Genomic DNA, 24,812 nt, shown 5'->3' with positions numbered 1-24,812 from the left:
CTACCAGTGGTGTAAGATGTTACAGCACAGGGTGTACTTAGTTTTTAGAAACATGGTTGTGCCACTGAAACCAGTTAAACATTAATCTGCTTTTTGTCTCTTCTCTACTGCACAACGACGCATTGGGGACGCTGAAGATGGGAAAAAAGGTCAATTGCTGTCAAAATGAGTCAAATTTTGAAATTGATCTCAGAAATTGACTGGAAATTTGGGAATTTCAAGTCAACAAATTTTGATTTAAAAAAATTCTTAGGATTTCAAAAGTACTTTTTTTTTTTTTTTTACATTTTTGAAACAAATTTCCAAGTTTTTTCTAGAAAATCTCTCATTTAAAAATTTGGGAGTTTTTTCTAGAAGATTTCTGACTTTTCAAGCTCAAAAAATTTCCAAAAGTCGAAATTTTTTAAACTTTTGAAACGCAGACATTTCAACATTTTTTTCAGAACATTTCTGATAAAAAAAATTTATGACTTTTTTATCTCAAAACTTTCCAATTTATTTTGAGAAAATTTCTGAGTTTAATTCCAAAATTTCAGGGTTTTTCAGTGATGTTTTAGACTTTTCAAAGTCAGAAAATTTCCAAAATTTTAAAATTGACAGATTTGCACATTTTTCCCCCCAAAAAAACCTTGGATTTGTTTTCCAAGTTTTCTGAAATAAATCTCAAAATTTAATTTATTTTCTAGAAAATTTGAATTTAATTTAAAATTACTTATTATTGTCTAACAAGGTTTTGACTTTTCAAACATGGAAAATTTACAAAAATTTAATATTTTTGAAATTTCCAACACCTTGAAAATTCTGGAGGTAAATCTTAAAATTTCTGAGTTTTTTGGATGAAATTTACTCCTCCTTTTCATCTTCCTCTTCATCTGGCCCTGATGCGCCGTCGTTCCCCTGCAGTCAGATAGCTGGTAGGCGATACATTCGCAATCATTATTACAGTATTTACACGTTTCCATGACAACCTGCTGGCGCCAATTTGTTTTCAGGCGTTGATATTTTTCATTATCGCCGACTATGACGCGGCTGAAGCGGCGGCTTCCAGCAGGTTCATCACATCTGAGACGTCAGTGAGGAAGGTCGGTCACTCTGGGAGGAGAAAATCTGATAAAATTAGATAAATAAATTAGATTTTATTTGGAAAATATCAACAACTTTATGACTTAAAATCTGAAAATTATGACTGAAAGTCAAAACTATGACTTTGTCTCATAATAAAAATGAACATCGTAAAAACGACTTCCTGTTGGACTTTTGCTTTTTCTTTCAAATGAGTTCCCATAGTTACATGACTTATGGAAAATAAAAGTTATATATTTTTTTACTATAGGAAATTTGATCCCTTTTTCAAAACCTAAATTTTATTTCAGATTTCAGGCTTTTAAAGTAAAGAAAATAACTTTTCCCCAATAGAGCATAGAAACATTTTAATCTGGTTTAATCTGAATACTGACGTTGTTTCCCGTTAATCCTAGTTTCTCCATGATCAGGTCCGTCCTGGATGTGAGCGCCGCCATCGACGTTTCCATCTGTAGAACCCGCCTGCTCAGCCTTTCAGGAACAAAATCTGCTTTTAGTCCGTTTCATCAGTCGCGTTTAATTTTTCTTAAATAAATTTGTTTTTACCAGAGGAACTGTTCCTGCGCCACGAAGCCTCGACTTTTTTCATCGTCTGAGGCCGAACGACTCTCCGGAAACGCTTTTCCGTAGTTCTTTCCCAAGTTGTTCAGCTCGGCGTTAAGAGCATCCTGATTTTTACACACAAATCAATCAGAATAATTCATTTATTTATCATTTGTGACGCCATAATCACAAACTTCAAAATATTTATTGAGATTTGTTGTGATGAACGAAAAGGTCTAAAGCCACTAAAACCCAAAGAGGAACTTCGACCCTCAAAATTATGACTTTAAATCTGACAATTTACTAAACTGACTTTAAAATTCTAAATTATGACTTTAAATCTGACAATTTACTAAACTGACTTTAAAATTCTAAATTATGACTTTAAATCTGACAATTTACTAAACTGACTTTAAAATTCTAAATTATGACTTTAAATCTGACAATTTACTAAACTGACTTTAAAATTCTAAATTATGACTTGCGTCAGTTTATTTCCAAAAGTTGAAATATTTTTACTTTTTAAACCTAAACACAATTGAAAATTCCTGGGATGAATCTCAAAATTTCTGATTTTCTTTCAGCAAGTTTTTGACTTTTCAAGCTCAGCAGATTTTAAAAATCAAACATTTTTGACTTCTGAAATTCACACATTCCCAGGTTTTTTTTTACAGAAACTTTCTGAGATTAAACTCAAAATTTGGGAGTTTTTTTTCTAGCAACTAGTTTTTTCCAGAAAAAAACTTGGATTTTTTCCCTACATTTTCTGAAATAAACTTTTCCAGGACGCTGTGAAAACAGACGATTGATTTGGTTTGAAACAAACCCGTTTTTCTTCCAGTTCGATTTTCATCCTCGTTTGTTCGTCTACATCCAGAACCTGGTTTCCGTCTCGGTCAAACTGCGAGAAAGCCGCAGATATTTCTTTATCTTCGTGACCCATCCTGCAAATTCAACACTTCTGTTAGACAGGATTTATGTCTAATAATAATAATAATAATAAAATGTAATGATTTTCTGCGTATTGTCTCTTACTCTTTAAGAGTCTCTCTGAAATCCCTGAATTCGATTTCTCCAGATCCAGACTGTAGAGCTTTCTGAACGTCCGATATTTTCTCTTTTTTTACTTTCAGCTTCATAAAAGTCTTCATGTAGCTCTGGAGTTTTAAGGAATCCGTGTCGTTAGTAATCCTTGTGTGGATATTAGATGATTTCATCTGGTCCGTACCTGTTTGATGAGGTCAGTGATCTGCAGCTCGTCCTTCTGAGACGCCAGCTCCTCTTTGACCTCTGAGTAAGTGTCATTGATGATGGCCAGGAACATGTTCTGGAAGGAAAAACACATGAACACCGCTCAGATTTAGCCCTAAAATCAAACATTTGTTGCAGAAATTCTTACCAGCAGGACAAAGAAAACAAAAAACACGTAGGTGACGAAGTAAATGGGCCCCAGGACTCGGTTTGCGCGGTCGATTGCGTCGTAATCGAAGTCGCCGAGAATTATCCGGAACTGCGTGAAACTGCAAGAAAAAGGAAAATCGACGGTTTAGTTTTTCCAGTTACAGTCTGTTTGGTAACAATATTTACAGCAGTGGGTAAAGTACTCAGAAATATTACTCAAGTAAGAGTAGAACAACTTCAACATATTTTTACTCAAGTAAAAATAAAAAGCAGCCGTTCTTAATAAAAACTGCAGGTGTGTGTCTGTCTGGCGAACTTTGAGTTAAAACATGTTTGTTTTTCATTCAGTGGGTAGAAAATACTGAAAATCTATTCAAGTAAGAGTAGAAATACTTCAAAACAAAATTACTCAAGCAAAAGTAAAAAGTGCAGCACAATAAAAATACTCCTAAAAGTAATTTTTTTCAAGAGTAAATGTAACCAGTTACTACGCAGCTCTGGATATTTGTCACCACTTACATGCACTTGACGAATGTGCTGAAAGATTCGACCTCGGTTCCAAACAGCAGGTATCCAAGCTGCGCGTAGGCGAAGAAGACGATGAAGAACATGATGGCGAAGCCCAGGATGTCTTTGGCGCATCGGCCCAGCGTGGCGGACAGCTGCGTCATCGTCTTATTGAAGCTGATGTATTTGAAAATCTACAAAAAAAAACAAAAGGTTTCTGTCTTTGATGGTTTTTTCCTTTGTTACTCTTAAAAGTTACAGCTAAAGGCTAATTTTAATATGGCGTCATGCTAACATAGCTAGCTTGCTATCCAAACCAATCTTGCCCCATGTGAAAAAGTATATCTCCTATATCTTGCAACGTTTCAGCAAGATATAGTCTATGTGTAAATTTAGAAAATATTTACATGAGAAATTAAGACAAAAATACTTGGTACGTTTTTGTGTTTTTGCAGTGAACTGCCTCACAGTCGCCTCCAAGGTTTAGGGGTGAAAACGTTTTCACACTGGGATACTAATTGCTTTTTCTCTTATTAAATGACATAACTATTTAAAAATGTTATTTTGTGATTATTCATATTATGTTTATTTTGAATAGGTTGCTAACTACATTTTAGTTTACCAACTAAGGATTTGGTTCAGAGCTAAATATCCAGTTAGCAACCAAAATATGAGCAAGCGACAGAGTTAGCTTGTAAACCAAATACATATTTAGCAAGCTAAAGATTTTGCTTGCTAAATATATATAAATTTAGTTGCTAACTAAATGTGGAGCTAAATATTTAGTTTAAAAACTAAATATTTACCTTTTTATCTATGAAATTTATGAATGAAAAATTAATAACATTGTGAAAATAGGACATTTTAAAATGAATTCCTATTTTTTCTCTTATGAAAAGCTAAATAACCCAGATTACGTCTGTTAATCTTTATCAGAGTTTGTCGATCTGAAAGATTTACGGAGCCTGGAAACTTTTTAAAGTGCAACAATAAACGGTAAAAAATATGAAAAGTTTACCTTGATCCAGGCGAAGAACAAATTCACAGCATTCATGTTGTTATACTGGGTTTGCCAGAAAGCCAGGAATTCAAAGTCAGCGTATAAATCCGGCTGTTCCAGCAGAGACCCGAGCAGATTATCCACTTTGATGGTCCGGAAGACATTGAAGACAATCGCAACGATGGCGAGCTGGAGAGAAAAACGCCGTTACTTCCTTCAGGACGAAAAGCGGATCTGAATCTGGACCTGAATCCTTCTCCTACCAGTATGACCAGTATGTCCAGGATGTTCCAGATGCTTTTGAAATAGGCAAACTTGTGTATCCGCAGCTCCAGAATCTCCTCCACCACGTAGTAGAGGATGAACACGCAGAAAACCAACTCGCAGCCGAGGACAAAGTAGTCCCAGTGGGTGATGTAGCGGATCAGTTTGACGGTTCTGATCTGGTAGGATGGGACGGCGCCGCCAGTCGCTGGGAACTCCACCACCAACCTGAGAGACGCAAACCAGCCGGTCAGAGAACCAAAACGAGTTTGTATGCAACCAAATCCAAAATAAATAAAAGAAATTCCAGCCGTTGTTCCTCCAAATGGCTGAACAGAAACACAGAAAACCTTCTGATCATCAGAAACAACAAACCACTTTGCGAATCTGCTCTAATCTGTGTAGGTTTGTGACGCAACATTCATTAAAATACATTAAAATCTGCAAAAATCCCATTTAGCATATTTTCATACTCTCATTTGGGTTTTACCTGCTTCTAAAAACAACCCAAGATCTTTTAAGAAAAACCACCCAGTCGTTTTCTGGGAGTAAATTAATGTTTATGGTGTCGAGCACGTTTGGTTTTACCTCTGTATGCGCTGTACAGTGGCTTCTGGAAAAGGCAGATGTATTGCTGTTGACTTACCACCCAGAAACCACTTTCTGCGTTCTTGTTTGTTGTGCAGAAGGTTCCACTTCTGCTTTTCAAAGATGTACTGTTGAATAGTATCATCCAAGAGAGACTTTATGCAGAACAAATCAGATAAATGTGTTTTGTATAGGCCATAGACCCATCCTAACCTGTTCAAGGAAGCATAATGGATCACCTTTAAAGTTCGTAATGTTGGAATGTTGGAAAACTTTACCTGATGACACAGAACATGTTGATGTTTGCATTGTAGGCTGAGAAGTCGATGAAAACCGCCCTGGTTCCTCGGTCCAGCCAAAGGTTGTCCATCAGTTCTGCCAGGATGTTGGCGCTGTCCTCCTTGGTCCGGCTCAGGTCCTGGTAGAACCCGGCGCCGCTGTAGGTGGTCAGGAGGCCCCAGTAGGAGGAACCTTTGATGTCTTTCTCTGTGTGGTAGCGCCACCTACAGAGAAGGGAAGGTTTACTTCTCTCAATGGTTTACTTCTCTCAAAATCTCAAGCAAATTTCTGAGCTTAAGATATATCTAGATATCTGTATATCTAGATATATCTTAAGCTCAGAAATATATATCTAGATATAAATATCTAGACATATACTGTATATCTAGATCTATATATAGCTATATATCTAGATCTATATATGGGGTGCCGTTTGTAAAGTGACACCAATAATCTGGGCTGTTTAGCCTATCATAGTCATATTTCACCATTTCATTCATACATTTATAAATGTTGTCGTTTAAAATTAAAATTTTAATTAGTGAGCTAAATATTTACAAACTAAATACTAAATGTTTAGTTAACAAGAAAAATATCTAGGTCGCTAACTGAATCTTTAGTTTACCAACTAAGGATTTGTTTCAGAGCTAAATATTCAGTTAGCAACCAAAATAGTACGCTTCCTAGCTACAAATGTTAGCTTGCTGAGCTAAATGTTTAGTTAGCAAGTGAAATAGTTGTCACTAATTAAACAGTCTGTAAGCTAAATACGTAGCTCAAAGCTAAATGTTTGACAGTAAAATATATTTAGCTATGAGCTAAATTTCTAGATAGCAAGCAAAATAGTTAGCTTGTTAACTAAATGTTAAACTAAATATTTAGCTCAGATATAAAGGTTTAGCGAGAAAGCAAAATAGTTAGCTTACGAAAAATATATATAGTCTATAAGCTAAATATTTAGCCCAGGGCTTAAATGTTTAATGAGCAAGCTAAAGATTTAGCTTGCTAAATATATAAATATTTAGTTGCTAACTAAATATGGAGCTAAATATTTAGTTTAAAAATTAAATATTTACCTTGGAACTATGAAATTTATGAATGCAAAGTTAATAACATTGTGAGAATAGGACATTTTAGAATGAATCCCTGTTTTTTTCCCATGAAAAGCTAAATAACCCAGATTACGTCTCTTTATCTTTGACTGTGTCGCTTCATAAAACCACCCCATCGTTTCCGTTGTTTCGTAGGAGATGAGAAGCGGCGTACGCAGAGCCGTTGATGAGGCCAAAGCTGAGGTTGTCCTCCTTCTTCTCGTTGTAGACGTCAAAGCATTCGGCAATCTCATTTTTGAAGTCTTCTGGGACTTTGCAGGAGTTGTTTTTAATCTTAATCTGCCTCATCCGTGGAACTCCGAGCAGCATGTTCTCATAGTAGATGAACGACTGGTCTCCGCTGTCCAGGGACTGGTTGTTGTACCATTTGGTCCAGTAAAGCCCGTCCAGTAAGGGACCCTGGGCGAACTGATGTTACAGAGAGAATAAGACGGAGACTGATTTTCACTTTAACTCATTTTCTCATTTGTACAACGGCGGATTAGAGCCACTGTAGATAGAAAAAAAGGACTAAATTTAACTTTGAGATTAAATTTTCTAAAAAAAAAAAAAAAAAAAAAGGACATTTCTGAGCTTGAAAAATAAGAAATATGGTAGAAAATAATTCAAAAAATTTGATATTAATCTCTTTCTTTTTTATTAATAAAATCAAGGACATTTCTGGGCCTGTGAAATCTAAATTTTGGTAGAAAAAAATTCAGAAATGTTGAGACTATTCTCAGAAATATTCTAGAAAACATTTGGAAATTTCTGAGCTCCAAAAGTTGAACATTTTCGACTTTTGAATTTCAGACATGTCCAAAAGTCAAAAAAAATTTTAGTTTTTAATTTAAGAAATTTCAGAAAGTTTTTGTATCAATTTTAAAATTTCAAATATTTTTTCTTGAAAATTTTCAACCTTTAAAACTCAGAAAATTCCCTAAAGTCAAACATTTGACTTTCGAAGCTCAGATATTTTCTTGTTTTTTTTCTGCAATTTTTCTAAGATTTTTTTAAAGAATTTCTTCAAGCATTTTTTTCACTTTTCAAACTCAGAAACATCCTTGATCTTTCTAGAAAAGTTTTGGTATTAATCTCAAAATTTCTCAGTTTTTTGGCAGGAATTTTCTATTTTTTTCCTTCTATTTACAATAACCCGGATCCGCCATCTTACATTTAAATCAGCAAACAAAACCTCGAAAAACAAACGTGAAACTCACGTCCCAGAAGTCGGCCATGTTGCCAATGGTCTGAAACGTGACTCCATTTTGGCTGGCCGAGCCCACGAACAGATCCGTCATGGCTTTGGTGAAATAATAGCTGCTGGAGACGGTCATACCGTAGGTCACTGAAAGCACATCAACGTAATCACATTGTTAACACCTGGCTAGCTACCAGATAAGAAAACCGCGGGCTTTGTTCGGGTCGCTGCTGCGGCTAAAAGGATCCAGATTAGTCCTGGTCATTTGTTTGGATAAAGCATGTCGGCTGGAGGCAAACAGCCTCGTCAAACAATGAGAGTCCAACCCACACAAAGCCACAAAAAGAGCTAAATGCTCTTATCGCTAAAAGCCAAGAGAGCAGCAGCATTTGCTTCCCTTTCACTCCCAAAGCTCAGCTGGACAAAAGAGCAACAAGAGCGGCATCGAGAGGGAAGTTTCCATCCGCAATTAGTCTCAGATTTACTCAAATACTCAGAAATACCCTTGGGAATTATATAATCATCTTCCATAAAGAGGTAACATTACATTTAGACAAACTCTGATTATTTTTTTTTACCGTTTTTTTAATCCCAGATGTTCTCTGAACATGCTAACCTACATACTAATGCTAATTCAAGTCGCAGAATTATTGTTGATTTGACAAATTAAAAAAACAGCAACAGTTAGAAAGAAAAACAGACAACAAAATGTTAGACTATTATTTGAAAAAAAGAAAACAAAAAACATCAACTAAGTTGAGAAAACAATTTGCCACCCTGATTAATATGGAGGCCCAAAACTGTCAAAATTAAAAATGGAAGCAGAAATGTAGACTTTCCTCTTCCTTTACCATATACATGCGTTTTCAGTAAGAAATGTATATAGATTGTTTTTCCTTTTTCTTATTCATGCAGTTTCACCAGAAAATGTATATTTACTTTTGCATTTTCCCTTGCCTTTGTTCTTTTTACATGGCCTCTTCTTTTTTACTTTTCCTTATGCATTTCTGCCTCATTATGCAAATGAGATGAAAACAAAAAAGTGTAAAATCCTGAAAATTAGTTCATCCTGCTCTGAAAAATGTAAAAATAAATACCGTATTATACCACTTCACTCCTCAAGCACTTATAATACAACATGGCAGCTGCTGCATAGAAATAAACTGTAAGAAAAAGACAAATGAAAACATCATAAATAAAAGGAAGATGTATAAGTAACATTATTTTATTGGGAAATAATAAAATGCAAAGAAATAATTGCTTGTAGCATAATTGTGGGCACAGTTTCAAAATAAAAACAGCATTGTTTTGGTTTTTTATAAAATCAAACTTCATATAAAATTTTTATTAGTAATTAATTTCTTAATTTAGCGTGACACAGATGTTTTTCTGTTAGCTTCAGTAGATTGAACCAGAACTCAACTTTATCTAAAGATGATGGCGAAAGACGGAGAAGTAAAAAAATAATCTGAGGCTGACGTCATCAAGTTACCATAGCAACCATTAGATACTATATGCTAAACTCAGATGAGACAAGGATTGAGGTTTTTTTCTGTAACAAACACAGAAATGATACGTCTGCTCAAAGCACCAAATGCTGACGATGAGGTACGGTGGAGGAACTGTGATGCTGCGGGAACCATTTTAGAGAAATCCTTCAACTTCCAGAGAATTCTACAGAAAGATTTGGTGCATTCTGCTACTAAACTAAAAACAACAATAAATAAATAAAATCTGCACTAATTTATATATACACATGTTTCAAAATCGTTTTTTTATTATATTTTTTATATTTAGGTTTTGTTTAGAAATGTTAATAATTTGACACTTATGTATATATCTTTTAAGAATTGTTATCATGCTTACACTTATATTTTGTATTTTCTGACATTTTAGCAAAACTGAAAATAAATAAGTCAAAACTGTACAAAAAAACATTTTGTCTTATAAATATGTTTTAGCCAAAACTCCTCCACCACTATAGGCATTAAAATATTTATCTTCTTTAAAAAATGAATAAAATTTTTTATTTACATCTTTTAATGTACATTTCTGATTTTGAATTTAAAAAAGGCTTAAGTGGTTACATAAAAAATCTGTAGAATGTTCGATTTTGTACCTGATTAATCAAGTAATAGACTTATTGATTAACTGATTACTAAAATAATTGTCTGCACCTTTAGATTTATTTAAAAACAAACATTTAGGATGAAACTACAGCAGAGGCATACAGTGGTAAATATTCCCCCTTATGATTTAACTAGGACATTAAACCTGTTCAGCAATTCCAAGCACTTACAGAGACACACATCCAGCAGGAACACCAGGTAGACGATCAGCTCCCTCAGAGTGGTGCGGATGAACTTTTCCCTGTTGTTGGACGTGTTTTCGGTCCAAGCTGTTCCCCAAAACGCTGCAGGAAACACACATGCACAACGGCGTTTTAGTCACTGTGTGAAGGGGAAACGGATGAGTAAAGTTCTGCCAGAAAACTCTGATATTTTAGATCAGAAATGTTCAAGAAAAAAAGAGAAAATTCTGTTTGAAAAGCCTAAGATTTGCTCCAGATTTGCTGGGGAAAAAATTAAAAATTTTGTGACTAGTTTAAAAGATGTTATAGAAAAAAACATTTACATTTCAGAGTTTCACAAATTAGAACATTTTGCTAGAAAAGAATCAGAAATTTTGAGAATAAACTCAGAAATATTCCTGAAAGACACAGAATTTTATTTTATTTTTTACATTTTCCTTGTTTCAAAAGTTGACAATTTTCTATCTTTGGAAATTTTGTTTCAAAAAGTCGAAATTTTTGAAATGTGGAAATTTTATGAGTCGCAAAAGTCAAACATTTTCCAATTTTGAAACTGAAATGTCCAAGTTTTTTTTTGTAAAAAAAATGTCTGAAATTAAACTAAAATTTTCAGATTTTTTTTCTAGCTACTTTTCAACCTTTGAAACTCAGAAATGTCCAGGTCTTAGGATGTTGGGAAATTTCTGAGTCTCCGTTTTCTGTCTCTAATACGCTGTGGTAATAAAATAAATCCTTTCCCACCATTTTTCCAGATAACACTCATTATGCAGATAGAAGTCGATATATTTTCTGTAAAACTGAGTTAAAATGTTTCCCCACCTTTGATAAAGCTGCAGCAGCCTCTTCTCTTCTTCACCGGGCTCTGGTCGGAGCTACCCGGTTCCTCCTGGATGCGGTCCAGTTTGTCGTCCCGGTCCACGGAGGCCGGCTGGGGGCTGTAGATGGTGCTGACCTGCGGCGCAGGGGAGCCGCAGTAGCCGTGGTTCACCCAGCCTCCGTCCGTCATGGCGTCCAGCTCGGACTCGGCTCGGCCCGTCAGGTGGCTCTCGGCCCGGTTGTTCAGTCTCCTCATGCTGCCGGACTCGCAGTTTGCGGAAAAAGTGAGTGCGGGGCGGCAAGTTGCGGCTTTTCAGCACCTGCCGGAGGGACGATGATGATGATGATGATGGAGGGATGACCTCAGATCGATGAAGAAGGAGCTTTTGTTGTAAAGCTCAAACTAATGTCGCGTTTTGATTGTTGATTCTATGTTGCTTTGTGTTTCTGTGTTTGGTAAAGCACTTTGAAATGCCTTGCTGCTGAAATGTGCTATACAAATAACATTTGATTTGATTTTAATATCCAGAGTTGTGTAGTAACTAGTTACATTTAGTAACTTTTGAAAAAAAAACTCCTAATACTCTGTACTTTTTACTTTTACATGAGTAATTTTATTAGAAGTGTCGCTACTTTCTGCACTGAATGAAAATCAAACATGTTTTAACCAAATAACTCACCAGACAGACACACACCTGCAGTTTTGGTCAGTTTCATAAGTTTGACATTGAAAGAAACTGATTTGGAAACATTTTATTTTGCCTGATTTTGTTATTTTTTGTTACTTTATGAATTATTGTCATTTTGGTCCTTAAAATACCAAACATTCCACTAAACTTTATAATTTGGTCCGTCTCAGTAGGCTTTTTACCAAATACTCTTTGACTCTTACTTGAGTCATTTCTTGGATGAATACTTTTTATTTTACGTGAATATCGTTATTGGATACTTTACCCACCTCTGAGAGAATAGCATCTGTTAGTTGCATAACAATAAAAATGATCAAAACGGCTTTGATAATTTCTTTGTTTGTTTCCTAACATAACTCCGTTTCAGTTTATTGTTTGTGTTTGTTCAGTCAAGTCAGTGTTTCTCTCTGTTTACTGTTTTATTATCAGTTTGATTGACAAATTTCTGGCTTCCATAATTCAGAGTGACGTCAGCACGCCCAAGGCCGCCATCTTGTTTGACAAGCATTGTTTTACCTTTTCTATTTACTTGGACTTTATATGTTATAAGGCCGGGCTATGATTTTTGTCTTATATTACGAGAATAAAGTTATAATATTACAAGAATACCGTCATAATATTTGGAGAATGGAGTAATAAGAACTCCTACATGAAAAATAAGCAGGGAATGTTGAGAAACTTTAGGTTTTAGAATAAGGAAATACTTCACTTCAAATTATCAGCAGCAGGATTTCTAAACGATTGTGTAATCAACTAAGTCTATTTTTTTTAAATCCCACGTTGATGTCAGATCCTGGCAACTCCAGCAGCTTTGGCATTTTTCCTCTTAATTTTAAGACATTCTGGTAATATTGTCTCTATTCTGTTAATATGTAAAACTGACATAATTTATATCTTGTTATAATATTATTCCCTTATCAAATACATACCTGCTGTGCCGCCTTGATTCTTTTATGCATGTTGCAGAAATCCTTTAATTTCCATGGCAACCATTCAGCTGTGCAAAATGCCTGGGTGGACCTAGCCCCGCCTTCCAGGTGCAGCTCCTTCCCCACTCAGATCCTTCAGACTAGCCAGCATCAATTAGCAAACATCTAAATGCTGGTAAAATTGTTGTTAAAGGGTCAATAGAGGAGCCATGTTGTGATGACTTCCTGAAGGTGGAGTTTCAGAAAGAGCAGGAGTTTTTAAAGAGACAGAGGCCAAATTACAAGATGATAAAATATTAATTCAAATTTCTTTTAAGTCATATTTGATATATATAGCATTTTTATAACAACTTTAGGTTACTTGACTGTGCTGTAAAATGTTACTATATGCCTGGAAAATACATAAGATTGCAAAAGTATTGCAGTTTCTGTATCACCTGTTTTTCTTTCTTGGAAAAATACTTCTTACTTTTAATAGGTGCTATTTTTTTTTCTGCCAAATTAAGTTGTTTAACATCCAAGGTTACAGCTACTGAGGGACATTTCAGTGAGTCTGACCCTCTCTGGTAATCAGGGTTGTCACTATCGATTAGCAGCTCGGGCGCTAACAGGCCCCCTCTAGGAAATCAATTAATTGTCCGTCGATTATATTCTCTGTCACCAGCTGCTCACTTGTGACTGAATTAATGAGGGGAGTAATTGAAATGTCACTAAGGGTCTCTGCCCCATTAGCATCAGACACCTTTGACATTCTACTCTCCTTTAGTCTTCATTAGGTATGCAAACACTCATCCAGAGTGTTTTTTTCTCTTTACATCCTGTAATTTCATGTATATTACAAATATTTGTAACCCCTTTTGTGTTTATCTAACATCCAGTAGGATAACCTCGCAACAAACACACTCAGGTTCACTCTATTATTACGTCCAACAAGTGAGAAAATCAAGCTAAATTCAAATTCAAAACTACTTGATTGATCCCAAATCAGGTGTAACCTCAGTCCAGAAGTTTCTGTCCCAGTTACCTATGGCAACAGAGCTGACTGTGATCTTACAATCACATCTATCAAACATAAATTTACATAATTAAGCCACATAACTAATCTCATCCTTAACATAAATAACAACAAATATACTTTTTAGTACAGGGAATAAAAACCACACACATTCAAAACTATCACACAATAACTGAAACATTTCTTTGCATATAAAATTAAAACATAAAATCAGCCTCTGCCAGTATACATTAAATAAAAACACAACAAACAACCCTGAGCAAATCTATAGTGCAATGGCTGCCAATGAACAGTTAACAGCTGTAAAGTTAAATGCACATTAATTATGACAACAGTTAAAAAATACATATACAAAACATGGCAAAATTACACTTTAAAACCCTGAATACAATTAAATTAATCTAAAATAACTATTAAAAAATTAATACTCCCCCATGAGGCTTTGCGTGATTTATGGGCGCGACTTCCGCCGCAAACCAGAACCGCCATACATGTTAGCAACTCGCTAACCGGCTTTTGTCAGAGCTTTTAGGCTATAAAATATGTGGAAACATCAGCTATCAAAGCTTAAATGTGACAATATTGTTTTACCGCAACCTACAGCTATTGCGGGGAGGGATGGCAACATGAAGAAACGTTGCACTAGCATATGTAGCTACCCGCATTAGCATATGTAGCAACCCGCATTAGCATATGTAGCTACTTGCATTAACCCGCATTAGCATATGTAGCTACCCATATTAGCATATGTAGCTACCCGCATTAGCTTATGTAGCTACCTGCATTAACCCGCATTAACATATGTAGCTACCTGCATTAACCCGCATTAGCATATGTAGCTACCTGCATTAACGCGCATTAGCATATGTAGCTACCCGCATTAGCATTTGTAGCTACTTCATTGACTCAGTCGCTTCGGATGCAGATGCGGCTTTTCTTCCATTGGCTTTTTAATAAAATGAGCACACATAAATCATTTTGGGTTCTCTCTTCAAGTTTTGAATTTTTAGCCTTCCTGTCGCTCCCCGTGATTAAACTTATAATTATGATCCTCTGTACTGAGCAGCTCTCTGACAGCAAACGGTGTGTCCGTAAACAAGTTTTACTAAATATTGTATTATAACCGAAAAGAGAGATGTAACTTCTATCATAAATACAGACTAGCAAAAGAAAACTACAAATTACAGTGAAATACTGCTACTTCCGGTGGGCGCCGGAAGTAGAACCCATAATCGTTTCCCCAATAAACCTCCCAGGAATAAGGTGGAAACTGAAAAAGGTGACAGAAAAAGGAGAACGGGAGCCGTCAGTTACCGGTTGCTATGGTAACCACCAACCGTCAATAGCAAGTTAGCATAACTTTGAAACGAACTTGAAGAATAAATAAACCAAATTTTGACACACTTCACATCTATAATATTGTTAAAATAAATCTCTGTTACATAATAGGTATCTTTTCTCTCATTTAGGTTCTCTTTTTAGACTTTTAATAAACATTTTTAGATAAAAACATCGGAAATAAAGGAAGCAACTCCACCGCCTGCTAGCTGATTAAAAAGTGAACATTATTAACATTATTTGAACGTTAAAGTTAATGCACAGCGTTTAGGGAGGTCTGTGTTTGGGTGTTCATGCTTCAGTGGCTCTGAACACAGCCATTACACACGGCCATTATCACGCAACAGAGTTTAATTTCTTTCTCCCCCGCCTCCCAAGCTAGGACCTTGGCACGTATGCGTCCTTCATCTGCTGCTTGTGCCACCGCTCAAACGGTCACAACATCTGATTTAAGGGAAGTCAAGACTTAGATTTGATAAATATATATAAACTTTCTTTAACTTCTTAAAGTTAAGTCAGTTGAACAAATTAAATTAGTCGGTTTTGGGTGTCCTTCCGGAAGTTTCTCCATTAAACTTATGGAGTAAAAACGTCTTCATAAATGTACAGTTAATCCCATAATGGCTTAAAGTTACCTTTCAGGGCAGTGATATCCAAACCTTATGTTAGGTCAATTCTAAAAACTACAATAAAATTACAGCTTTTAAGAATTTTTTTACTGCTCAACAGTAAACTAAGCATACAATAATTCTAATTGAACAAGTTGTTGTTTTTTTTTGTAGAAAATTGAAGTTTAAATCATTGTAGATCCAAAACTTAAATAGCTTTTTATGTTATTAAAAGAAAGACATCCAGTTTGCAAACTCTTTTGGGCTCAGATGGAAAAAATAAAGAAAAACTATTTGGATTTTTCTCAGCAATAAGAACAAGATATGGGTCTCTCTCTCTTTAAAAATGCTTTCTGTATCAAATTAAATTAGAAAAATGTTTATTTATGAATTTTGAGTGGTATGTAAATACTTCTCACATTAATTTATTGTCTTTTGAGAGAAGGCTGCCTTATTTTGTTTCAAAAACAAACTTCTTGAATGAAAAGATTTAATAACTTGCTTCTGTGCTTAGCAATCTTTTTTATTTTTTAAAACTGTCAGTCCTGAGCATAATTACTTAGTCTTTCCTTATTCTTTTACATTTCTACATCCAAGGATGCCGGATATTTCTTTAAATATCTCAATAATGATCTCATTTTTTATATATATTAAAATTTGTTCATAAAATCCAACTGATGCCTCAGTAAAATGGGTTGCACTTGGTTTTAAACTGGTTTATATTTATCTTTTACTCTGGTGACGTAGAGAATACGTGTTATCTGAGAGCCCAGCAGCTCTGGGTCAAAGGATGATTTACTCCTCTGCACACTCTCTATGTTATCGCTTGTTTTAGCCGCTCAGCGTCATTTTGGCAATATTTAACAGAAAAGCCTTTCAGTTGGAAGAAATTAATCAACTGGGACTAGATATGCAACTATCAATTAATGAGTTAATCTAAAGATGACTGATCTTATCTATCAATTAACAATTAATTGATAAGCAGACATTTTGTATCAAGAGGGCCAATTGTATTTCCATAACATAAATGGTTACATTTTTCATAATATAGTGAATGAAGAAAAAAACATTTTATCATTATTTTGTGTCAATGGTACAATGTCCTGATAAATAAATAGTGACTAAAAGGATTTAAAAAGATTTTTATGTATAGAAGTGGAGAAGTCAGACAAAGTTTTCTCACAAAATAATTTTATTCTTTATGAACATTTTAAACAAAATAGATGTTTGTAAAAAAAAAATAAAATCTATATTTAAACTCTACAAACATGCCATCTTAATTCTCACAAAGATTGTCTTACAATTTATCGCAGATTGCACCACATTGCTTTTTTCCCAGAGTTGTTTAAAAAAACATCCCCATGTTACATTAATGATATACAGAACTTGCACAACAGAACCTTTTCTATCAAAAAAATATGCAAAAAATTTCCAAAAAACAGAAGCCTCTTTGAGGCTTAATGAACTGCAAAATAAATGCAGAACAGAAACAATACGAAGGTATTTACTACCTGGAAGGAAGACCCTCACATTGTCCAACAACATGGCCGACTTTCAGAGGCAGAACTTGGTACTTTCTGAAACTAAATAGGCGTGCCTCTGTTACAGAAAACATAATTTTTGATGAACAAAGAGCTGTTACAAACCAAAAAAATGCTGACTTGAAACCATTTTTACACCTTTTTTTTTATGGCGCCCCCTCCGCACAGCGCCGGTAGCGTTACGCATGGACGTGATGGCCGTCGAATTCATAAGGAAAGGACGAGTGGACGTACTCCTGTCCTGCCGGATGCTCGTACCTCATCAGGCATGAGTAACTTTCCGGTTGCATGACATCCAGCTGCAGGTCCAGCCACTGCCGGTGGGGGGCCGCGGGCCTCCGGGTGTCTGTCAGGATCCTGTTGAGGGCCACGATGTAGCTGAGAGCCATTTGCAGGGTTTCATACTTGGACAGTTTCTTGTCCTGGCCCCACTGCGGGACCACCTTCCGCAGGCGGTCGAAGGCCGTGTTCAGCCCCTGCATCCTCTTCCTCTCCCGGGCGTTGGCCGCCATCCGCCGCCGGGTGGCGGGCTCGAATTTCTCCGGAGCCTTCGAATCCGGCTCCGAGGATTCGGATCCGGAGTCGCTGCAGCTGGGACTTGGACGGGATTTCATGATTCAAAGGCAAAACCAGTTCCAGTTCCACGCTGGATTTTGAGCTAATAGCTCCAGAAAGTGTGATGAGTCGGAGCTGCTGCGGCTTTTATAGGGCGGAGGGGATGAACAGGTGGCAGCAGGTGGAGTCCCGACTCCCTCCACGGGGAAACCCGGACCCACACCCACTCTCAGCACACACCCACACTAACAAACCCTAATGAAATTTTAATTATCACGGTCCGGCCGTGCATGGCTTCACTCGGAGCCATGTGTCACAAACACCAAAAGTCGGCCATCTGGTAGCGCTGATGGCCCAAACAAACATGCAGAGAGGAGCTAAACTGGAAATTATGCAGTTTCACTCATTAATTCGGTAGCAATAATAATTTAATAATCACATCTATTATTATTATTATTATTATTTTTTGCTTCCTGATGTGGAAAACTTTGGGAAAGGTTGAACGTTTTCTTTGTAAATTTGCTCTAATCTGCGAGAACTACAGAAGAAGAATAAAGTCGTAGTATTACGAGAATAGCAATATTACGTATTTATTCTCAAAATATTACGACTTCTCATATTATTACGACTTTATTCTTGTAATTTTATTTTTCTTTATCGCACTAATACTCCTTGGAAGTAACTACTCAATTATATTTACTTGAATAACTTTTTAAAAAGTACTTTAGAAGTAGTTTTACTATAACTTTTGAATAATTGTAATTGTAAACTGCTGCTATTCTTATTTGAGTGAAGATTCTGCATATTTTGTCCAATACTCGCAACTTAAAGAAGCATTTTAACCAAAAAATATACAAAATAGATGCACAGCTGCAGTTTATGTCAAAGTGAGACCTCTTGTTGATACACCAGCTTTGTAGTTCTAATTGGAATTAATAAGATAAAGTACTATTATTTATTGTCACTAGAAGTACATTAGAACATTCTAATACACACATTATTCACTGTAAGTGTTGATTTTGTGTGAAGTTTAATGTTTTAAAAGTATTTATTTTGCCTAAATTTTGTATTTATTTTTAATTTTAGTCCCTAAAATTCCTTTATATATTAACTATATATAACTATATTTTTTCTATTTGATGACATCACTTTTTACTCTCACTTGAATACTTCTTATGGTGATAATCTGAGATTAGCCTGAGGCAGCAGAAGTGATAGTGAAGGATTTAACCGGCAGATTATGAAAGGATTATTGCTTTTACACAATATGGACCAAGATGTTGTGAATGTTGCAGAAACTTCAAGCTGTTGGTTCAAATCCCTTCATGTTGCTTTGTTCACAGTTCAGGAGACGCATTAATGTGTCTGGTGTTGAACACATGATGCCAAATGAATAATTGATCTGTGAAGTGGTGCAAGAAGTAATACGTTCATCTGTCCGTCCGTCTGTTGTTTCCATTTGCTGAAGCCTAAGGAGCAACTCACACCCAAAACTGTTAGCATTTAGCATTTTAACGTTGCTGCTTGTTGACGTTTAGATCATTTAACCCACTGAAAAAAATAAAAACAGATGATATTCTAACATCAAAACTCAGAGTCAGAAGTATTTATAAATTAGGCGGAAAAATCATTTGCAATAAAAGGGATGAAACGATTAATCTGCTTAGTCGCGATTAATCAATTATTGAAATAAGCGTCAACTAATTTAGTAATCGATTAATCGTTAACTAGAGCACACACATGAGAAAAAGGCCATTTAGTGGAAAAAACCAATCAGAGCAGAAATTTTACCAAGATTATACAGAAATACATAAAATTTTGCATTTAAGATAAAAAAGATTTAAAAAAAAATGTTTTAGCCAAAATGCCTTAAGTGGCAATTTCAGATTCACTTGATTCAGATTTACTAAAGGACCATGCTAAAGGGCATGTTGTTGCATTTTAAGCAGTGAAATGTTTATTTTCTTTAAATAATTTCTTTATTTGCATCTTTTAATGTATTTCTAATGTTAAATAAGGCTTATGTGTAAGGCTGAAACGATTAATTACGATGAATCAATTATTACAATAATTGTCAACTAATTAAGTAATCAATTGTTAATTAGAGAACAGAAACTTTAAAAAAGCCACTGGGTGAAAAAACATATTCAGAGCAGCCAAAGCTGTAAAAAATATATCTTTTGAATTGAAATACAATAATTTAATTGAAAAATTATTTAAATTTTGTTTACTTGCACTTTGCAATATATTTCTAATATAATATAAAAAAGACTAAAGTGCTTAAATGAAGGTATAAAACCAGTCAAACCGTTTTATTTTAAAGGATATTGAAACTAAATACTGAATATAAAATTCAGTGCATGAACACACATTTATATTTTATCGAACTTTTTACAAAATAATTCTTCCCAAGACTTATTATGAGGAGCCTACTGATTTTTTAAAGATATTTTGAAAAGCTTCACGTACCCCCTGCAGTACCTCCACGTACCCCCAGGGGTACACGTACCCCCATTTGAGAACCACTGTTCTAATAAAACTGCAGAAACAAATTTATTTACTTTTTTGAACTTCAACTCTCACTGAAGAAGTTTAGGTTTTAAAATCAAAATATAACTGCTACCATAATAAAACTACAGTAGTTATGATTGGAAATATAAAGCAGGAAGATACAGGATGTCATTTTATTGATTAAAACAGAAACATTTGAACACTGAATTAAAGCTCACAAGAGAAACGCCCAGTTAGCAAGTAGCAGCTGGTCAGATGGGGCTGTGACTCTAATTAGGTCATGTAAGGTGAATGTGATTTTATGCCTGTTTGAACTCCAATCTGCTCCAATTGGACTGATTAGCGATGCTTAATTGGCTTCTGAGTTTTACCATTTTTTTAGTTGGAATCAGTTCGAGCCAATAGAGATACATGATCAGAGGAAAACAGGCTTCTATTAGTGATGGATTTACATACACATCTAAATAAACAAGTCAATAAATAAATACGTAAAGTTTCAGGAATGTAGCCAGTAAGTTCAAGAAGGTAACTTTAAGGCTCCGGTAACATAAGTTTCTGAAAGTGACTGAAAGGTTTTAGTAAGCTTAAGGTTTCAGGAAGATCAACCTAAATGTTCCAGAAAGTAGCCTCAAAGTTTCAAACAGTAACCACAAAGTTCAATAAATACAAAAAAGTACCAGAAAGAAACTTTAACATTCTAGGAACATAACCAGTAACTACAAAAATGTAACCTTAAAGTTTATCAAACATGAACTGCAAGTTCCAGTAACATAAACTAAGTTTCAGAAAGTAACCTCCATGTTCAATAAATATAACGTGCAAATACCAGAAAGTAATGTCAACGTTTCAGGAACATAACCAGTAAGTTTCAGAAAGTAATCTCAAGGATCCAGGAATACAAGCAGCAAGTTCTAGAAAGTAACTGGTTCGTCATCCAACATGTTAATCTGTAACTAATATGGCGTCACTGATTTAAAATTACATCCATTTTAGGGAATTTATTACCGACAAAAACCAATCAAACCTGGAAAATTAGAATTTGCAAACTGGATTTATTTCTACTATTTTGTAGAATAATTTAAGACGAAATCCGCAGCAGAATAAACATCCCACTGTTTTGCATAAATATAACTTTATTCTGAGATGGACAAAAGTATTTTACAGCAACTTTACATCAGGTGACCTTCTGTTCGACATCCAGACTTGATTTTATTAATTAAAGTCGTTTACCGCTATCATAGAGCGGAAAATGGAAATAAAATGTTTTTATTTCTAATGCCAACTTACTTCTCCAAACTTCCAACTTTTACTGTGGATTTATTTCAATAGATACATTTCTGTCAATACGAAGCTCAATTAACGCAAAGAAAGAAAGATTTATAATAAAAGAAAACATTTTCAGTAGATCAACAACAAGCCATCAGCTAGACATGAATCAGCAGAGCTGGAGTTTATCCGTAAGCTGCAGATACGCGTGCAAATTAAAATTACGGAGCTTTAATGTGAACCAAGACATCAGAAATTATTTTGTTGAATGAAGAAAAAAATCTGCAGGAAATATTTCAATACAGCAGAGAAAAGGAAAAATTATAGACACTTTTCAGACACTTTGGTGTTTTTACACTTTTTTTTCTTTTTACAGTTTATTAAAGCCAAATGTCAGAAATTAGCTTAGGATATGAAATTCATGCCAAACCTGCTATAAAAACAACTGAGGAGCAATTAAATTTCTTCAGATTTCATTAGAAATAACAAAACAGAAAAATCACTTGTGGTGATCTTTACTTGCTTTTAATACAAAGAGAATATAGATGCAATCTGAATCTGAAAAAAACATTCTGGATGACTTTTGGACCTTTTGGCTTTCCATAAATTGTAGTAGCTTCTGCTTTCTGTGAGAGATGATGCTAGGACAACAAAAATATTTTCAGAGACTCACGTCTTACTGAGCCCATTTTAAACCCTTTGCATCCTGCTAAGCAACCAATGAAGATAACTAAATATTAAACAATAAACTTTACTTAATCCAAGTTGTTTACCTTAATTTGGAGGAGAAAAATACTTATTTTATTTCTAAATTTTGTATTTTATTTTTATAAATAAAAGAGATGCATTTATAATTAATTTTCCAGTGAAAGAATTCTTGAAATTTTACTATATTCCGCACAATAAAATTTCCAGTGAACAGAAACATTATGTGTTAAAACACTATTTTAAATAAATTTGCAAAAATCTCAAACTTTTTCCTAATCATCATAATAATGTTTTTGTGTGCAGAATTTTGAAGAAAAAGATTAATTTAATAAAATTTGGAATTAAAAGGTGGAAAAAATAAAGCACTGGGATACTGGGCACTGGGAATACCTTTTGTAAGTGTTGGGGGGGAAAAATCTGTTATCTCTGCTTTTTGGGGTTCAGCCAATCAGCAACCAGGAAAATATGTTATTGGCAGCCAATAGCGTTTCATACACCGCTGTATTGGGGCAACTGTAGATATAAAAAAGGACGAGTAAATTTCTGCCAAACATTTCTGAACTTTTGAGATTAATCTCAGAAATCTTTTAGGAAAAAAACATGAACATTTTTTTGTTTGAATAGTCAGAAATATGCAAGAAAAAACTCAGAAATGTTTAGTTCCGAAAAGCTTTTTCCCACATGCCATCAGACTGCTGAACTCTTAACTGGACTGCACTCAAAAACTGGTCTCCACTTCATACCTTGCACATGTACAGAGCATGTACAGAGTCAGTCCTGCACTTTATATTTTATATTCATATTTTATACTGTATTTTATTTTATTCTGGAGTAACATCACAACATTGGAATCTCAAAACATTGTCCTGAGCCGTATGCAACGAAATTTTGTTCTGTATTCACCCTGTGCATGCAAAATGACAATAAAGTCAGTCTAAGTCTAAGTCTAAGTCTTTATTCTCATAAATTTTCTAGAAAAGAGTAAATACATTTCTGAGTATGAAAAGTTGAAAATTTACTAGAAAAAACCCCATAAATTTTGAGATTACTCCGAATGTTTGTTTTTTTTATATGTGGAAATTTTATTTCCACGTTTGACTTTTGGAAATTTTCAGTCTGAAGAGTCAAAAAATTGTAACTTTCATAATTGAGAAATTTCTATTTTTCTTCTAGAAAATTTCTGAGATTAATCTCAAAATGTTGAGGCTTTTTTTCCTCGTACATTTTTGAGTTTTGGAGGTCAGAAATTTTAAAGTTTTTTTTCTAAAAAAATCTTTGAGGTCAATCTCAAAATTTCAGATTTTTTTAAACCAAAATTAACTTCTCTTTGGTTTTGTTTAGAATGCACCTAGATATTTATCATTTTGCACTTTCAATTCATGCTTTCTGAAAAAGGGGCATATTTTCAGGGAATAATCTGTTGTTACTTCCCACAAAAAAAAAATCTGTGACTAGTTGAGTTCTTGCTGTATTTTAATGTCTAATTTGAGAGAAACAAAACTCGATTTGAAAGGATCTGAAAAGTGTCTTTTTGCTCATAATCTCAGCTACAGGTGAAAGTTAGTGAGCAACCAGCACAAGCAGCTCAGGTAAATAGGGCACAAGAAGCACTTAAGGAACAGAACCAACAATTAAGAGTGGAGACCAGCAGCGTTAAGCATTCATTGCGTCTTCAAAGACAATTATAAGGTAAAAATTACGTGAATCAATCAAACCTAAAAGAGAAAAACGTCTCAAGTGGCTCATGAGACTTTGCTAAGACTGCGTATGTTTTTTTTTCTGCATGTAAAATTTTGTTCATATGTCTTTGAGTAAATAGGAATGGTGAAAAACTCTACAGCTGCGTTTCCATTTACCTTGAAATTGTGCAAATTGGAATTATGGAAAAGTCGCTCAATGGAAACAACAATTTTGGAAATAAAATTTTGTTTTGTTTATTTTTAAAAAATGTTTTGCGCTGAATCAAAATTAGTGCCGTTTGCAAAACTGCAATGGGAAATTTTTTTGGTAAATCACAAGTCAATTTAGCCTTAATTCTTTTGGCTAAATTTTATGTTCATAAATGTAAATTTCGTAATGAAGCACCATATTTTCTTCTTTTTTAAGAAATGAAGAAAAATGTAATGCATGTATTTATCTAATTGAATATGTTTGTTTAAATGTGATTTTTCTGTATACTTTGTTGTGTGCTTGACATTTGTTTAAATAAAATACAGTTTAATGGGAAAAAAAGACAACAGAAAGAACGATGGCGATGCAAACTTGTGCACGCAATTTTAACTGTATGTCTTACTTAAAGGGGAAGTGTTATGTAAAATTGTCTTTTTTGAGCGAATCATCGTATTATGTTATTACTGCACCCAAAACAAACCTGGAGTGTTGCCGTGATTCTTTCATGCATGTTTGAGAAATCCTTCAATCTCCATGGCAACCACGCAGCTGCAAAACGCCTGGTTGGATGTAGCCCCGCCTTCGAGACGCAGCCCCTCCCACTAGGCTCCTTCAGACTAGCCAGCAGTAATTAGCAAACACCTGGTGGAACATTGCAGGAGCTGAAGGGTTGCTAAA

General features: G+C 34.8%; 2 protein-coding genes across 2 annotated transcripts; both read right to left on the bottom strand.

Moving 5' to 3' along the window:
- Window positions 1–733: 733 nt before the first annotated feature.
- pkd2l1 (polycystic kidney disease 2-like 1) lies at window positions 734–11,387 on the bottom strand. The gene is made up of 15 exons (XM_028006263.1): window positions 11,088–11,387; window positions 10,257–10,370; window positions 7,977–8,104; window positions 6,932–7,185; window positions 5,665–5,889; window positions 4,798–5,026; window positions 4,553–4,723; window positions 3,547–3,728; window positions 3,026–3,146; window positions 2,855–2,953; window positions 2,662–2,783; window positions 2,453–2,570; window positions 1,630–1,751; window positions 1,458–1,554; window positions 734–1,107 (listed from the first exon to the last, which is right to left on the bottom strand). The coding sequence occupies exons 1-15, from the start codon at window positions 11,338–11,340 to the stop codon at window positions 1,057–1,059; spliced, it is 2,286 nt and encodes a 761-aa protein (XP_027862064.1). The 5' UTR covers window positions 11,341–11,387; the 3' UTR covers window positions 734–1,056.
- A 5,515-nt stretch (window positions 11,388–16,902) lies between these two features.
- atoh7 (atonal bHLH transcription factor 7) lies at window positions 16,903–17,969 on the bottom strand. Its single transcript, XM_028007697.1, has one exon. It carries the CDS (start codon window positions 17,816–17,818, stop codon window positions 17,384–17,386), a length of 435 nt encoding a protein of 144 aa, XP_027863498.1. The 5' UTR covers window positions 17,819–17,969; the 3' UTR covers window positions 16,903–17,383.
- Between the last annotated feature and the right edge of the window lie 6,843 nt (window positions 17,970–24,812).

Source organism: Xiphophorus couchianus, chromosome 22 (genome assembly GCF_001444195.1).
Source record: "Xiphophorus couchianus chromosome 22, X_couchianus-1.0, whole genome shotgun sequence".
In the NCBI taxonomy this organism is placed as follows: Eukaryota; Metazoa; Chordata; class Actinopteri; order Cyprinodontiformes; family Poeciliidae; genus Xiphophorus; species Xiphophorus couchianus.
This window is presented reverse-complemented; position numbering and strand designations above follow the sequence as displayed.